This window comes from Dermacentor silvarum, chromosome 1 (assembly GCF_013339745.2).
Source record: "Dermacentor silvarum isolate Dsil-2018 chromosome 1, BIME_Dsil_1.4, whole genome shotgun sequence".
NCBI lineage: Eukaryota > Metazoa > Arthropoda > Arachnida > Ixodida > Ixodidae > Dermacentor > Dermacentor silvarum.
In genome coordinates, this window is record NC_051154.1 from 98,686,816 (window position 1) to 98,705,738 (window position 18,923).

Below are 18,923 nucleotides of genomic sequence, written 5' to 3' on the forward strand. Positions count from 1 at the left end.
AGTTAGTACTTGTTTATAATTAACAATAGTGCAATAAACAGAGACTGAGAAAGACGCAACAACAGGAACATGGCACTGACTATGAAATGACGAGTTTATTTGTGTTGCTGTCCACTTTTATAGTTGACATGCTACTTCATGGCGCACATTTGTTGTCATAGAAAAACAAGCAACTCAAAAGATAATGTGAAAAAAACACATTCAAACAAGCACGAAACCACTTCTTTACACAGATGTCTTCATTTCAACAGAACCATTTTTATATCAATTAGGGCAACATATAGCTGTATGTTTCAACTTGATTCTTCTTTATGAGGAATGCCCCCATAATTTCTCCTGACACCAGGTCACGATGCCAGTACAGGGCCTGTACCTTGATTAGTGGCTGGTATCTACAGGCCCAGCACTGCTCTGCCAACTGAAAGCATATTGCTGCTTTGATATTGTACTGTTGTTTGCTAAGGCACTTATTAAAACACCTCCCAGTCTGCCTGATGTAGATAAACTTGCTGGAGAAAGGGATCTCATTGATGGCGGAGCATGTGCACGTAACAAACACGATAGTAATCCTCGTTGCGCAATGTCTTTGTGAAGTACCTTCAGTCTCACTGTCCCTCTCAACTTCTGCTGCGAACATTCTGTGTCCTTTCCGTACCTTGCATGACATTCTTCAAAAAATAAGAGAAGCCATGAACATACTGCACCACTGTCTTCCTATTACGTGTAGTATCCTCAGTGTTGGACTGAGTACTCACATGTCACATTTTCTACTTGAACTTCTACTTTAACAGCATCTCCAAACTGCTACTTTAACAGCATCTCCGAACTGTCACATGTAAATAAGAATTGCGGGAACACTTATCACAGACGATAAACTGTATGACTCAGAAAGAAGATGAAATATGGAAGGGATATGTATCATAGCAAATGTGCCATATCACAATCACAGTGAACACCTCTTTAAACACTACAACATACCCACAATCTATTCCCTATACAACCACTCTCTCCTTTGTATATGGCACTCAAACTTAAACTCTGATAACAGCGTATTTATTGAAATTGCTTGTCTGCAAAAAAATACAGCTACCTATATTACCCGTCATGGAGAATATTGGTCTATACCCCCTTCAAGAACAAACAATGGCTTGCCAATGACAAAAAATAAATTACCCAGACTGCTTAATTCATTTGATGACGCCGACATTGACATCATTAACATAACACGGTCAGAACTGTTGTCACTTATCCAAACCTTCTCCTAATTATTCAAGCGTAATTTCTTTTTCACCTGTATTCACATATGCGTATTATGAAATGTTTGTATAATGATATCATTTTTGCTCATCCTATTCTTTCTCCTAATCATTCCAATATTAATCTAGGACCATTTCTTTTCACCTTTAATTATGCCTCGTCAAGTGTACACAATTTTCACTTTTATTTATGTATTGCCAAGTGTATGTAATGCATTGGTGTGTACTATCTGCATTGTTTTTACTTGCCATTGTCTAGTTTCCTTGTTCTCCTATTAATTTTCTCAAATTGATTAATTATTGTACTTCAACATTTATATGTAATGTTTCTGCATACGGTTCATTGCACGACTCACTGCCACCATGTAACAAGGGGGCTAAGGGCACCTCAAGCTGCCTCACTGCAGCTTTTATCTTAGCCCCCGTCATTGCAATTTTAGCAATGGAAACGAATAAAGAAAGAAAGAAAGAAAAATCCCTAGAATGAACTCCTGAAGCACTGCTCAGCACGCACTAAACTAGTGAAAAGTGAAATTGCCAAGCCATGAATAGCAGCAACCTTGACAAAATATCATGTCCACCTGATGCAGTTCAGTGCCGTGAAACAGATCACGAAACCTAAGAAATCCAGTTATCCAGAGTAGCTAATAAATACAAGTTCGGAGATGCTGTTAAAACAGTTGAAAGTGGCATGTGTAAGTACTCATCCCAACACCGATTTCCATGCCTAAAAAGAAGGCAATGGTGTCGTACATTCATGACCGAATTATTTGAAGATAATCGTGACAATGTACCAAATGGATTCAATGTTCTTAGCAAGAACAAGAACATTGCCCAACGAGGCAGGCCACCATGTGTTTAACATGCACATGCGACTTTGTCAGTGAGATTCCTTTCTGCTGCAGGTGTATCTGCATTGAGCAGACCGGTAGATATTTTAACAAGTGCAACAATGAACACCCATCCATTATTCGGGCAGCAATGCACTCGCATTTGGCGGTGCACTGATGTAGCTGGAGATAGTACATGCGCTTTACCCACATTACGACCAAGTAGCACATGAAATTAAGGAAGCATTCATCAGAAAAAAAACAAAAAAAAACAAAGCAAGATGTATCAGCCAGCCTTCATTGTCCTCATTGATACCAAAATGACGCTGCTGGAATGAGTATAAATGTGTGAAGTGGTAGTCGTTGCTGGTGTGTTTTTCCTTTCCTTTGTTTCCTTGCATTGCTTCTTTGTGTGTAGCTAGAAACATGTGCCATGAAGTAGCATGTCAGCTATAAAGAGGGGCAGCATGACAAATATGTTTGCCTGTGACAATCGGCACCGTGTTCCTCTCATTTCTGTCTTTCTCAATCCTTCTTTTTTGTGCTGTTTTGAAAATAAGCATCAGGCATTGACGTATACAAGAGAGCTTCAGGTTTAGATAACATTCAAAAGAACGAGAATGTGAAATTAATGCTACTTCATTAGTCTATGACATACCAATAGCAGAATGAAGCAGCGAAACATCTTAAATTGTGGCAAAAGTTCATGGACGGTAGTTAGAATCCTGGCATCTGTGTGAAAGTAATAAAGCGAAAAAGATTATTGTTTACAAGCATGGCCCACTTCCCAGATCAGATAATCAGAATATGTATCTGTATGTAATGAACAAACTATCACGTTATGTCTTATGACAAAAAAATTTAAACAGACAACAGGAATACCACAACAGTTGTGGAATGCGGCAGCGCGCTGTGGCAATACCTGTCTACGAAAGACAGTGCGTGACAAAGCGCGACGGCACGATCCCGACCGCGCCAGGAAATTGCTTTCATGAGAACGCCAACAGTGAAGTCGAACTGTCTGCCAAAATACTATCAGCTTTGGATCCAACCAAATAGGAGATATGACACGCCTGTGTACCACATTGAAACCGGGCAGAGATAGTGCTGGACAACTGCTGCAAGATGCGCGCTTAGGAAAAAGGGGGTGGAGCCCATACATGGTAACTATGCGAAATATTTATAACCAAAACTATAGATGTGTGGCTTTACGCGAGACTATACGACACATTTCTAAATATATTGTTCTCTCAGTCAGGAGCATCCATACGTTACTTAGAACGTTATCGAATGAGCTGCTGTCTTAGAATATGACATGAACAAACGTTTCCTGTGCAATTTACCAGCCTCATGCTTAGCAGCTCATCTGCTAACCTTCGGCATATAAGTACAAGAGTTTTGTGCTTGAAACGTGTTCTCTGGCCAGTAATGTGGTGCATCTTTCTCTTGAATCGTAGTGACAATACTTTGCGAATTTGTACACGTTTCTTTGTTTGATATTCCATTGTATGCTTTGATTTTTTTTGAAATGTTGCCAGTAGAAAATGAATATTTCTCACTTTATTAGCGATGAAATCTTCGATAAAATGTATGTATTATTGCAAGATGTGTGGTAAAGTTCATGAACATCTTTGTAATGAGATTTTATGTACGATTTTATCATTGTGTTTCTCAAAATTTTGCTCAGTTTCCCTTGCGAGTGTTTGATCAATAAAAATGTTGACCTTTTAAGAAAAAAATGTTTCATTCGAGTGACTAGGCGACTAAACATCAAATCCAGTTCATCAAGCATAAGTGCAGGAGCTGCGTATGAAGGAATCAAATATCCCCGACATGCAAGTGTTGTGAATCGCTTCTGATGTGACCATGGCACTACATCCCGACTGCTTTCACGCAATTGGGAGGAGTACCAGGGGCGCGATTTTGGAGCGGTCTTGACTTATTCTATACTAGTCTTGTCATACACCGCTCATGGCCGGCTGATCCCATTGATAACGCGAGCGGACCGTCGCTCTGACCACTAATGAAGTGCGATAAGGCATTAACGGAAAGGCATCGCCACAAAATACCGGCCCAGCACTGTTTTGGGGAGTACACAAGCATTCGTTTCATGGGAGTACTAATACTCTTGTGAGATGGAGTACAATTAAGCACTTTTTGGGGGAGTAGAGGAACTCTGTTCCGGTTAGTGCTAATACCATAGAGAAAGGAATTCACAAGAGCGGACACTCGTATAGAGCACAGCAGCCGAATTGACGCCAAGCGGTCGGCATCAATCACTTCCGTTGTCGGTTTAGGGCGCGCGCATTTTGAACGCTAGCTAGCACGCTGGCTGCGTTTTTTTTTTTTTTTTTTTTTTTTTGCCCAACCGCGCACGGGCTTCGTGCGGAATCTGTTTATTATTTGGTAAAAATTACTGCAAACGGTGTTGTCGAGTCCCATTGAATCTGTGCCACGTGCAATTTTACAAAGTAGGCGCAAGACTCCTTGTGAAATGAGGAAATATTTATTTTGCTCTATATAAAAGCTCGTTCCGTGCCTTTTGTGCATTCATCCAACGTTGTGACCCCAGGTAAGCAGTAGTTCCCGTATGAAGCTCCATCGGAGGGCATCAGCTGAAAAAAAGTAAATTACAAGCATGTGTCATTTGGTATTTAGATATAGGAATACTGCATGTAGAGGCGAAACGTGCGAAAGCGGTGAATGGGCGGCGTTACAAACAAAAGCAATTCGCTTTTACATATTGGCGTTGAAAATACCCCGACTTATCCCAAACAATACCATAAAATATGAAAACATTTGATTTCCAAGCATTATTTCCTGCACTGTAGCAGCACAAATACACTGGTGACTTCGCATTCCCAAAACGTGGCCTCGGGCGACGCGACGGTACGCCATATTGACCCTTTTCGCGAAGCAGTTTGCATTAGAGAAACGAGATGGCGCTCACGGCGGCGCGCCATGCCTCTCCTCAGCGACCGCGGATGAATGCGAAACCATTACCGCTTCTACCTTGCTTCTGTGCAATCAGCTGTCGGAAATGCAACTGAGTTTTCGCTAACACACTGTGCTCCAATCATGCTAGATTGAATCATGTGGATTGAATACGTGTGCAGTAGTTGGTTGCAAAAATAGTGACTGGCATGTTAAGGAATAGAATGAATCTGTGTAGCCAAGTTCACGGACCGCTGCTGCCACTGTCACAACGTTTTACCGGCACTTCGTGATGTACGGCTTTCCTCGAGGATACAGAAATTTGCTCATCCGCCAGCCTTGTATCGCTAACCCTGAAAGAAAGGGCTTCATCCCCAGAACGGCGGCAAGAGTGAGTACCACTCGTTAAAGAATGCCAAAGATAGTAGAGCCGCCTCCTGTCATAGTAAGTTTCGCGCACGTTATCTATACACATCTGTCCCAAATGGCAGGAAAACTTACGCCCACTCTGTCGCCGACGTATCAAGAATAAGTGAATGGGCGCACACTTGAATGTATGCGCACTGTATACGCACAATAAATATCTCCGTATACGCACAACGTTATCTCCGAAAACAGAGGTTTTCTAAGCCGCGCCGGCGGCATATACACTTCCATTGTAAACGAGGAGGCAACGGAGGCAGTTGAGGCAAGCAATGGACGCGTCACCACGTCATCAAGCATGGCAGCGCCCACGGGATCGCCGCGAAAAGGGTCAATAGGGAGCCTACATGCAACGCCGTTTTAGGGTGCTGACAGCCTTTGCACGGCCGCTCGATGAAACGCACCTCGTGCGTTTCATCGAGCGGCCGTGGCCTTTGTAAGGGTACTTGCCGCCGCTGGCTAAATTGGCGGGTTAGATCTGGGGCACAAAATGGCGCCCTCGCTCGCTTCTGGGGAGTGTCTGGCGGATGACGCATGCATCTGGCACGTCATTGGCCTGTCGCTAGGTAAAGCAAGAAAAATAAGTCGCAAAGTTTAAGTTCATTTATACGCAAAACGTCTTAGTTTTCGCGGCAAATAAATTTTAAAAAATGAATCAATGTAAACTTAATTTCACTTTTTTTTCGATGCTCCCGGCAGCGACTTTACAATGGCTAGTAGCAGGGTACGTGCAGGTCCTTGAAATCCTTGAAAACCCTTGAAATTGAATAGTGCGTTTTCAAGGCCCTTGAATGTCCTGGAATTTCTTTCCTTCCTTGAAAATCCTGGAATTTCGTGAGCAATGCACTCTGATATCAGACAGTTTTAGCAAAGCGTTGCTTACGCTCCGCTCCGCTAACGTTTCACGCACACCGCTGGCTGCGTGAACTGCGTTGATTTGGCTTGTTTGACAAGCGCGTCTGCCAGAGACGCCGGCCACGCGCGCTCAGCGCGACTGTAAAACGGCAAAGCAACCAGTAGACGCACCCAAACGCTCCGCTCAAATGGCTTCGTAGCGGACCGTGGGCCGCGTTCTTCGTTCCGCTGCCGATATGAGCGTTGTGCGCACGCGCATTAGCGTTCCCGCTAGCGTTCCGCTGAGCGGCTCTGCGCGAATCGTTCGGACACGATGGTCTGAGCGGAGCGGACCGTGAACGCTCTGCTAAAACTGTCTATCGACATTGCGACCTCCTTTATGTAGTAGATCGGCGTCGATCTGACAAACTCTCCATTTTAGAAACAATACGCCGGCGCGAGCACACATGGTTCCGTTTTGCAGAACTACACGAAAAAAATAAAAGGCTTCACCGCGTCAAACCGCGAACGCCGGAGCGAGAGACACGTGCCGCGCTTCGGTGCTGGCTCGGCTGGCAGTGTTTACGCTGCTTTCCTCACCCTATCGTTCGTTTCACTCCTCGCCCGTCGGTCTGCCATGTCCCACTTTCACTCTTGCGCGCGAGGTGAAGCTAGTGAAGCTAAAGAGAGCTATAGTGGAGCAACCTTACCACTGATGCTCAGTGCCTTTGGGTGGAAGCTTGTTATAATAGTATTTATGATACTATAAGTGCAATAACATTACTGTATTTCCCGGTCTATAATTCGGACCCTTCTATAAGACGCACGCCCCTCAAAACGGCAGCTTAAAAAAAAAAAAAACGTACATAAGTCACACCGGTGCATAAGACGCACCTGTTTCGGTAAGTGATTTTAAAAAGTTGCAGTGATGTTTCGCTCCGTGAACGCGGGTCACACACAAGCGTATGGGTGCCACATATATTTACTCCAGGCGCATTTCTGCCGTCGTGGTTGCTGCGATGTTCCGTATAACGTCCAAGGGCGATATCATCGTCCCCGCGCGCCGTATGCTGTATGTGCGAGTGAAAGCGCGCGACGGTGGGCCGAATCGCGCACAACGGAAGAAAGTGGGAAGGCAGCCCGGGAGGGAGGGGGGCTGCCTGTACTCTCGTGGCAACTGCGTAGTCTGCGCAGCGGCGCGCGCCGTATCTTATCTGCAGATGTGACGACTTCGGTGTAGATCGACTCGCGGTCGGCCTACCGCCGTTTGCATTGCTGTTCCATCGTTCTCGCGCGGCGCTCGGGAACTTTATCACGAGAACCTGGCACCTCAATAGTGCGCACAGAACCCATAGCAATTAAGTCAATCAGCGCGCTTCGCGTGGCCATAACATTGGATACGATTTTGACGGCAGTTTTTCAGGGAAAAAATATAGATAGGTCGGACCGTTCTATAAAACGCACCGATGAAAAATTCTGAAAAAAAAGCGTCTTATAGACCGGAAAATACGGTATGCTGAATGTTTTGGAAATATTTGATGAACCAACCCAGCTAATACTACAGAAGCCTGACCAACTGTTGTGAGTGTTCGTTGTGCTAACTTTTAATATTGCAGACTTGAGAAATGATCAAGACATGTTTTACAAAATTGCAATATACATCTATTTGTTATAATATAATGTATGTGTAGCAAGACTACACTGAATGGCTTGGAAATGTTCGGTAAGCTTGCCCAGTTATTACTGGAGAAGTCAGAGTAGCTGTTGGGAGCATTCATTGTGTTTTGTGAGCTTTTTTTGGTGTTGTTGTGAACTTGCAAAGCGATCGAGGCTAGACATTATTAACATTATTGGGATATACATTTATTTCTTTTTATTTTAGTGCAATAACCCTATGCTGAATGTTTTGATTATTTTTGGTGAACTCTACCAAGCCTATAGTGGAGAAATCTCAGCCGCTGTTGTAAGCGTTCATTTTGTGTTGTGATCTTGAGAAGTTATCAAGGCTAGACATTGTTATTATAATTGTGATATACATTTATTTATTGTAAGTGCAATAAAACTAGTCATTTTTAGAAATTTTAGAGTAAAGAAAACCTACTTTGGATGCCGCTATGAGTCCTTGAAAAAACTGTGACTGATCCTGGAAAGTCCTGGAATATCCTTGAATTTTTGCTTTGGAAACTTGTACGAACCCTGTAGTAGGTACAGCGGAGACTTCCGCTTAACACGTGTTGTCATGGCAATCGTGGAGCTCCTAGGCGCCTAGGGACATAATCGCTTAGGAACTTTTGAGGCACTGATCTCCGCTGAGCGTGGCTCTCTTATCACCGGGACTTGGCGCAGCTAAAGTCCCTATATAGGGACCTTAGGCGCAGCGACCTTGCAGCGCAGCTCCTACGTGCGTAGGGAGCGAATCGTTTAGGGCGCGTTGAATGTCCGGCGCTGTCCGGCCCACGCCAGCCGCGCTTTATTATTGTAGCGTTTGTTCTAGTGGCAGAAATCCTTGCAGTAATGGTGGTGTGGCATGACGGCTTTTGATCTCTGTGAACTGTGGTGGTGCAAACAAGCGAATACCGCTCGCGGTGCCGCGGCGGAAGCCGTGGTGCCGGGCGCCGACGCGAAACGGTGGTCGTTGGGGTGTTGCGGAGCGCAGGGTAGAAACACCCAAAATAAAAATACTGCTCCAGTCAGGTAGACTGCTCCCTCCCTGATAGCGAGATTATACTTGGATCATCAAAACAGTGATGCGTTTAATTAGGAATATCATCGTTTCTCTCTCGCACCCTGTAAATCCGCTTGTTTACACCACCACAGTTCACCGAGATCAAAAGCCGTCATGCCACACCACCACTACTGCAAAGATTTCCGCCACTAGAACAAACGCTACAATAATAAAATGCGGCCGGCGTGGCCCAGACACCGCCCGACATTCAACGCGCCCTAAACGATTCTCTCCCTACGCACGCAGGAGCTGTGCTCGGCAAGGTCGCTGCGCCTGGTCCCGGAGGCGACTTTACAATTGCTAGTAGGTCCTCCCGGCAGCTAACGTTCGGCATCAATACTATAGCGTGACGTAAGGTGACGTGTTTCCTGTTGCCAGTTTTTGCCGAGTGTCCCCTCTTGTTGAATTTCTTTCTCTATGCTAATACTCTTGCGGGATGGAGTATTCGTTCTCTGGAAGAGTTCTAGCACTCTGTTTAGGAGGAGTACTGTGTCCGCAGGAGTTGCTGTACTCTGAGATGGAGGTGTTTTACTCTGGAAAAGGGAGTTAGATATGGGATAAGCATATACTTCCTGAAAGACAGTTCCCGGAACTAAGTTTTTATTGCGTCGAGCTGTTAGAACCTCGCTATAATCATTCCGTCGTCAGCAGCTTCGCCGAGCTGGGGTTGAGACCTGCGAGAGAGTGAAAGCAGATTATAAAAATAGCATCGCGCAGCATAGCGGAAGCGAGCTAGGTGTAGAGGAGAAATGGGGCAGGTGGCAGTTGGACGCGTAGAGCTGCTGCCGACGCCGACCGAGTTTCCCCGCGTTCGCGCCGAACGTGCCCGGGGTCCGTGACAGCAGCCGATGCCTCTGGCGGCGGCTCGGCATGTTTCGGCCAGATAGCTGGACACTCGTCGCTTCCGAAAGACTGAATCGAGAGATTGCTAATCTTAGCATTCTCAATCTGCACTGGCATGTCAAAAACTTTATGCGTGGCTCTGCTATCGCAAACATCAGAGACCAGCGGAGATGGGAGAAGCCCAGCAAATGTTACTAAGTGTGTGGCTTGCCACTACTTCACTAGGCTTTCCCCAGCTCCGCTGGTTTCTGGTGTTTGCGACAGCAAAGCCACGCATTTTTTTTTTTTTTCTTCTTACCGCATATTTCTTCGCCTATCCTCTGAAGTGGGTACGTGTCATTCTCTCATCATCATCAGTAGTAGAGCACGGGCACTCGCTCCAAGGGGAAGCATAACGAACGTGCCGTCTCTACAGCCATGAACTATTTCGGTGGCGGCGATGCAGCAACGCCCGTCTGTGTCAAGGGGAGGTCGGGTCATGGAAGAGGCGGAGTCAAGCCCAACGCGCCTGCGCCCATCGCGGCATCGTCGTTGACTGCGCCGCTGCAGCAGCAGAGACCGGTAGCGATGGAACTGGCGCCACGAGACTGCGGACCGCACTGCAACGCTCTTCCGCAACTGGACGCTGGGGACGAATGGAGGCAGCGCAGCGAAACACCCCGGGACTCCCAGCTGCAAAAGGTCAGACCGAGGCCCGAATCCTCTACTCATCTTCAACTCTCAGCATGCCAGCATGGCTTCTATGCAGGTCGGGACATGATACAAACGCCGATTCAGTTATAGCGTCGATGTCCTGTCTTCCAAGTTGCCGTGCTTTTTTTAGGATCGCGTATGCGACTTACATCAATTGCACCTCTCTATAGACGCGTAGAACACTGATGCTTAGATAAACGCTTATATTCGGCTAGTCGCATTCCTTAATGAACATCCAGCACGTCAGTGTAACGTGCTAGTGCTGAATTTCTAGTTACTCTAATTACTCTCGTGACGCTAATGTAACTGCAATCAAAACTTCCCTCGACCTCCCTGACCTTGAAGTGAAAAGAAAAATAGCGCGACGTACATTATTCCTCAAGATATACTACACCAATAGTCACGCTAAGAACGCATAGAATGCTGCTCCTCATTACATTTGAGCACGCACTGTCCACAACTTCAAAATCCAACGTCACAAGTTCATGTACAAACCTGAACGCTAACTCATTCGCGCCAAGGACAGCCACCAGGTGGAAACGTCTCCCCGCCTCCAATGCCAGCAAACCGGTTCCATCATCACTGAAAACCGCGATTGCTACGTTTTGTGCGATCACTACGATCACTACGTGGCATTGAGAGTGTTTCAATAAATAAATAAATAAATAAATAAATAAATAAATAAATAAATAAATAAATAAATAAATAAATTTCTTGGAAAACGCCCACTCTTGACCAGATAACTCCAACAGTGGCTGTTGCACGACTGCCTATCAGCGGCATATTTGAGAAACCAATGACGCACAAAACGCATGTGTTCTCTGAAGGCAACGTTACGCTTCTTGGATAACATGTTTGTCACTTTCTTCTGAGTGTGTATTTTTCGAATATTGCCATAGAGCGTGGCCGTCGACATACCAAATGCATCCCGGTGGAGCCTTACTTCGTCATGTGCCTGCGTACTTCCGTGAGGAGTCCTCACTTGATCAGCTGCTCCGCATTCATCCCCTTTGTGTCCAGAGTTGTCCGGATATAATGGATTGCTATGATGCAAACTGGTATGGGTTGCGCTTTCGAAGACAAGGACGCAGTAACGCGCACTCGAAAGCGCAACCCATACCAGTTTGCAGTTCGAACTCGCCCAAGAACCAGGACTTACGTCATCGCTCGCTTTTTTACACGTAAGCGTAACAAAACGTTTTATGCATTGCAGCACAAAAGTAAATGGAACTATTATTGCATTTCTCCGCATAGTTCAGGAATTGATATCTCGAACTGGTGTTATCCTGAGAATTTGTTCCAAGTAGATCCGCTTTGCGAACTCCACGGCTAGAATGTCTAAATTGCAATATGGGACACAGTATAATTAGATAAAAGTTTAATTAGTGAATTTTTGTGAATTCGTAGATTCTCCATTTCAATTTTTTTTTGTGCAAGTAATGTCCGCCTCTTCGAGCAGACCAGCCCATGTAGTAGAATTGTGTTATCTGCCACGGGCAACCTTTAAACATTTGGTAAGTGTTCGCTGAAACACCCGGTATACTTTTGTTTTACTTTAATACTGCGGCTACATTTTGTTGCGACAACCCTTTTCGCAGGTTAAGGAAGAAGGTTGCGAGAGCGTCAACACCCCGAAGTCCTCTCGCCGAGTGGCCACTTCGCCCCTCTCTTCTAAGCCAGGCCGGCAGATATACAGGCCACCGGGTGAGCTCAGCCGTCCACTGTCTTCAGCTTGATTTAAGCACTTAACGTGGTTGGGCACCAGCACTTAACGTGGTTGGGCACCGTTCGGTTTTCTGTAGAAATATTTGTGTGCGCATGTGCATGTCCGTGATCATGCTTGCTGTAGACAAGTACGTGTGCTGGAGGCTTCGTGAATAGTATGACCTGAGAAATCCTGAGTTGGATTCATCGGGTTTACAGTCTCAAAGCATCATTGCGACGTCGTAGAGAGACGCCGGGGGCGACGGCTATGAATGAATTTGGCCACCTGGTGATCTGTAGCACGCGCCTAGATCTACGTATACGATATCATTTGATTTTCTTTTCTTTTTTTCGCGTTTGCTCCCATAAAAATTCATCCGGTCATGGCCGGGAATCGCTTTCACGACCTTGTGCTCGGCCCCAAACGCCATACCAATTTAACTCACGATAACAACACCATAACAAATGCGAGGTGCGTCTTATGATGAGTCATCATAATTACAGACGTAACTGAATATTTGAAGATTGTAAAGTCATCCACGCTACGTTCCTTCATAAAATGGACTGAATTACCTGCTAGAATTAGATGCACAAGATAATTATTGGCCACAAGCATTTCATGGATTAAAAACAATATTTCGAGGTTGCTACCGACATGCCCCACCTCAAACATGACGTAAAACACGGTAGTGCCTTTACCAATGCGGTACTTTGTTACTATACACATCACTCGGAAGCAAAATGGAAGTGATACAGGTTAGCAGAATGTTCAATATAGCCTAATCTTAATGTTTGTGCTCTATTTCTTGCTGCCACTGCACAGAAATGGCACAAATAGGTTGCGCCCACTGATGTGGACGCCGTATTTGAAGATGTTAAACTTCCTTGCAATGAGCAGGGTGCCTGTGTTGACTATAAGAAGCAAAAGCGCGTGCTTGGTTTGCTGCCAACATAATTTTACACCACGCAAATATACGGGAGCAAATACAAACCACTGACATTTTAAGTGATGACATGGAGCAGGCACATTTTCATGTCTTCCGTTTTGTCCATTTTTTACGTCAAATTTCAGAAGTATGGCTTCCCTCCTAGAGTTTAAGGAAGGAGGAGCATTAGGGGCAGAGCACTTCAGGTTTAGGAAGGCATTGTCGTTTACGTACATGCTCACGGGACCAGTTCATTAAAACAGTTCGCACCCCCCGAAAGCGGGAGCAAGGCCTATGATGGTTGCATACACTGTGGTGTCCACACTACGTCTTAATTGGGAGCCACAGAGTCGCTTTCAATTGAAAAATGAATTTCACGCATCTAAAATTGTGCTAACTCCTACGACACATTCAACTGTGTGCTTCTGGCAGGTATTTGAGATTTTATGAGGGTGACTGAATCTACTAGCCAGCCAAGTTTGCAAGTGGAAGCAGGGACGAGTTCAATGCAAAGGACTGTGAGAGCATCAGCCTGGAACACTTGTTGAGCAATTGGTGGATGTGAATATATAATCGAGTAAAAAGAAAAACCCCTTAGATTGATGGCTTCTGCAGGAAAAGTTTGATCAGGCAATTAAAACTAAAGCACTTTTGTACATAGTAAATTTCAGAGATCGGTGTTTCTAATGTTGCTTTTCTGTCATCATCTACTTTAGAGGTAAAAAGTTATTTTCAAGTCATTTTCCAACTTTAGTGCATCTTAGCAGCTCGCTGAAATACTCAAACAAATGTTCGTTCAATTTCTGCCTTGTCGCTGGTCACGACATTTTGAGACATCATCGCCTTAATTTCATTTTTCGTAGCATATCTTTTTTCGTCGGCCAGCGCGCGCTTGGTGGGCATTTCGGTGCACCAGTCTTTCATCGCGTGCCCTTATTATAGCACCTCAATACTTCTCGGCGTCGAAGCGTTTTAACTTTCCTCTCACATCTTTACTATCTATGCTGCGGAAACCAGGCTGTACACACTCTTGACGCAATAAAAGGTCTGTCTTTGCAGTTCTTTTACAGCGGAGCTGTTAGAACCTCGCTATAATGATGATTCCGTCGTCCCCAGCTTCGCCGAGCTGGGAGAGAGAGAGAGCTGAGAGAGAGAGAGTGAAAGCAGAGTATAAATAGGGTGCCTCGATGCCCAGCGCCGCCGTCCAGGGTGGAGACAACCCCGCTGGCGCCGCCATATTGAGTCACACGAGCTGAGACTCAGCTACGCTTGCGTTCATAAATAGTGTTACTCGCGGCGCACTTCCAAGTGCTTTGCCTTGATGAGGATTTTTTTATCGGTATCGCATCTGCACATCTTTATAACCAATAGCCGTTAACTCGTCGAAGGGCCAAGACGTAAATGTATGGCGCCGGGAACATGCCCCAAGTTGCCTAATTCAATTTACATTTAATATGCCGTGTGTATGTTTGAAATACGCACTATTTTTTTTTTTGCGCTTCGATGCTTGGTATATAAGGTTTGCGACCCCCTGTGTGTGGAAGTTTTTCTTTTTCGCTGTTGTATTTTGGTTTACACGTCACGCCTCCTTTTCCGTAGCCAGCCACTCGGCCACGGCGGTTAGTTTCCTTTGCGTTGCGCGTGCTCTTCGCGTTCGTTGCAATTATTTGACGATATCTACGCGCAATTTTGCTTTTTTTGCCCACAAAACTGTGCGCTGACAGGATTAAGCTGGTGTAAAAATGACTGCGATGTGAAAATAAGGTTTAGTTAGTGCTGTAGAGAAACATGTAACGTAACTTGTCTGTGTCAATCTTGCGTAGTACACACAAGAAACCAAACGATGCACAAAATACATTTACTTATAATGTCTAGTACAATCAATCATGAAAGAGATATGTACATGAAAAATCTATGTACTGTGTGGCGCCTGAAGGTTATGTTGAAAGACGAGATAAAAAAAAAATTCGCAAGGTAGGCTCGACACACAATTCGGGATAGTGAGAGTTTTTTTAATTTATTCATTACACGGGGGGGGGGGGGAGTTCAAGTGAGTACGTCAACCTTATTACACACAATATAAATCGAAAACAAGAATACAAACAAGAAAACGCAACCGCGGGTAATATTAATCAAGATATCCAGCCAGAATACATCAGCTACCATCGAATACGTCGCATCAGCCAAACACATCGATGGCGAGTACAGAACATTTTATAAATAACCATTAGAACACTGATAACTACATTGAAAAAATAAACAACACTGCATACATATCGCGTAGAAAAACCGTAAATGAAACTAAGACAGTCAAATACAGATTAGCAATATTTTTCACTTCGAAAATATAGTCCATGATGATGTAGGGCTGTTGACTTTAACAGATGGCGCCCATCCTGTCGATTTCCCTCGTACTGGTTCTCTTCAAAGTGTTTCTAAGTACAAGTAAAACAACAAAAGTGATTATTGATATGAAAATTTGCCTTGTAAATACAGAGAACCCATTACAGTGCTTAAAAATAAATTTTCGCAGAAGTAATGCTGTATTACCTCGCTTCACACGTTTCAAAGAAATGCACAAGCTACAACAGACACCATGCCAGAAAGCGCCGAAACATTTTGGTCCCATGATGCCCCTTAACTCTACTACACCTGGGCATACTGTGCACAGGCATTTAAAGACCGTCACAGTACCCACTACGATCGGGAATGAGCGCGAACGACCATCGGCTTACGAGCACCACGCTACAAATATATTCGTCTAAAAAATCAGCTATATATAACGTAACAACCTGAGATCCGCGAGATATCTGCTGAGAATAGAGAAAATCACAATGCTTCGCTTGCCACGTACACAACAGCCGCTCTCCCCAGAAGAAGCACTGCGTTCTTTAGTCCCAAATAACGAGTAGCGAAAAAAGAAACTGAGGGGGAAAAAAAGAAACAAGAGACACACGATGTGCGATTCCCGTGAAAAAGTAAAATAGGTGGTTTACATGACGATTTGTAGCTAATGTAAAGCTATTTCGCGGCGAAGCATTTTCGTCAGTTCTTAAAATAAGGGTACTACTCGCATAGACTGCGCCGATCAAAACGGCAAAAGCCTATGCGACGCGCGCTCGCAAACCATAGGCTACTCAGCATCGGTGCAGTGCTTAGTTAGTGAGCGAACGTAGGTACGTGAGCGAGGATCAGAGAATACTTTCTTATTTAAATGAAAAACACGGTGCGATGGTCTAAACTTTCTTGACACTTACCTCGCAAATGTAGGAGCTATCCGTTGCCTTCCAGTGATACCGCTTTACTTGGGCTTCCCATCTCTTCCTTCGCTCTGGGTCCCGGGGGAAGCGTAAACAACGAAGCCCTTTACGCGTCGATCCGGTGCACTTGGGAACACAACAGCCCGTCATGTCGACTCGATGCACTTCACAAGCTTGTCATTCATGCGGCTGAACACTGTCCAGCAAGTAGAAGCGTCAGCGAAGCATCCGCGCGCACTGTGTCTCTAACTAAGCACCCGCACCAAGCACTCGCAACCGCTCGCTGTGACTCAAGATGGCGTCGCAGCGAGAAAGCGGCGGCGCGGGTGCGGTCAAAGGATGGCACCACCCTGAACGGCGGCGCTGGCATCGAGGCACCCTATGTATAAAAATAGCATCGCGCCGCATAGCGCAGATGGAGATAGGAGTGATGCAGGTAGTAGTGGGACGCGTAGAGCTGCTGCCGACGCCGACCGCGTTTCCCCGCGTTCGCGCCGAACGCGCCCGGTGTCCGTGACTGCAACCGATGACTCCGGCGGCGGCTCGGCATTTTTCGACCAGAGAGCTGGACACTCGTCGCTTCCGGAAGACCGAAGCGAGAGATTCCGAATCTTAGCATTCTCAGTCTGCACTGGCATGTCAAAAAATTTATGCGTGGCTCTGCTATGGCAAACACCTGAGACCAACGGAGATGGGGAAAGCCCAGCAAAAAGTGTGTGGTTTGCCACTACTTCACTAGGCCTTCCCCAGCTCCGCTGGTTTCTGGTGTTTGCGATAGCAGAGCCACGCATATTTTTTTTTCTTCTTACCGCATATTTCTTCGCCAATTCTCTGTAGTGGGTACGTTCATTCTCTCATCATCATCATCATCAGTAGCAGAGCACGAGCACTCGCTCCAAGGGGAAGCATAACGAACGTGTCGTCTCTACAGCCATGAACTATTTCGGTGGTGGCGATGCAGCACCGCCCGTCGGTGTCAAGGGGAGCTCGGGTCATGGAAGAGGCGGAGTCAAGCCCAACGCGCCTGCGCCCATCGCGGCATCGTCGTTGACTGCGCCGCTGCAGCAGCAGAGACCGGTAGCGATGGAACTGGCGCCACGAGACTGCGGACCGCACTGCAACGCTCTTCCGCAACTGGACGCTGGGGACGAATGGAGGCAGCGCAGCGAAACACCCCGGGACTCCCAGCTGCAAAAGGTCAGACCGAGGCCCGAATCCTCTACTCATCTTCAACTCTCAGCATGCCAGCATGGCTTCTATGCAGGTCGGGACATGATACAAACGCCGATTCAGTTATAGCGTCGATGTCCTGTCTTCCAAGTTGCCGTGCTTTTTTTAGGATCGCGTATACGACTTATATCATTTGCACCTCTCTAGGACGCGTAGAACACTGATGCTAGATAAACGCTTATATTCGGCTAGTCGCATTCCTTAATGAACATCCAGCACGTCCTTGTAACGTGCTAGTGCTGAATTTCTAGTTACTCTAATTACTCTCGTGACCCTAGTGTAACCAAAACTTACCTCGACCTCCCTGACCTTGAAGTGAAAAGAAAAATAGCGCGACTAGCATTATTCCTCAAGATATACTACACCAATAGTCACGCTAAGAACGCATAGAATGCTGCTCCTCATTGCATTTGAGCACGCACTGACCACAACTTCAAAATCCAACGTCACAAATTCAGGCACAAAGCTGAACGCTATCTCATTCGCGCCAAGGACAGCCACCAGGTGGAAACGTCTCCCCGCCTCCAATGCCAGCAAACCGGTTCCATCATCACTGAAAACTGCGATTGTTACGTTTTGTGCGATCACCACGATCACTACGTGGCATTGAGAGTGTTTATAAATAAATAAATAAATAAATAAATAAATAAATAAATAAATAAATAAATAAATAATTTTTTTGGAAAACGCCCACTCTTGACTCCAACAGTGGCTGTTGCACGACTGCCTATTAGCAGCATATTTCAGAAACCAAAGACGCACAACACCGCATGTGTTCTCTGAAGGCAACGTTGCGCTTCTTGCATAACATGTTTGTCACTTTCTTCTGAGTGTGTATTTTTCGAATATTGCCATAGAGCGTGACCGTCGACATACCAAATTCATCACGGTGGAGCCTTACTTCATCATGTGCCTACGTACTTCCGTGAGGAGTCCTCACTTGATCAGCTGCTCCGAATTCATCCCATTTGTGTCCAGAGTTGTCCGGATATAATGGATTGCTATGATGCAAACTGGTATGGGTTGCGCTTTCGAAGACAAGGACGCAGTAACGCGCACTCGAAAGCGCAACCCATACCAGTGTGCAGTTCCAACTCGCCCAAGAACCAGGACTCACCTCGTCGCTCGCTTTTTTTACAAGTAAGCGTAATAAAACGTTTTATGCATTGCAGCACAAAAGTAAATGGAGCGCTTATTGCATTTCTCCGCATAGTTCAGGAATTGATATCTCGAACTTGTGTTATCCTGAGAATTTGTTCCAAGTA

At 45.6% G+C, this 18,923-nt stretch overlaps 1 protein-coding gene across 1 annotated transcript in view; it reads left to right on the forward strand.

Annotated features, from left to right (window-relative positions):
• LOC119433349 (uncharacterized) overlaps nucleotides 1-18,923 on the forward strand; it is a 340,855-nt gene that overhangs the window by 193,038 nt on the left and 128,894 nt on the right. The window contains exons 9-11 of the mRNA XM_049671535.1: nucleotides 10,291-10,526; nucleotides 12,137-12,242; nucleotides 17,390-17,625. Of these exons, the coding sequence (XP_049527492.1) occupies nucleotides 10,291-10,526; nucleotides 12,137-12,242; nucleotides 17,390-17,625 (578 nt within the window). The remainder of the gene's footprint in view (nucleotides 1-10,290; nucleotides 10,527-12,136; nucleotides 12,243-17,389; nucleotides 17,626-18,923) is intronic.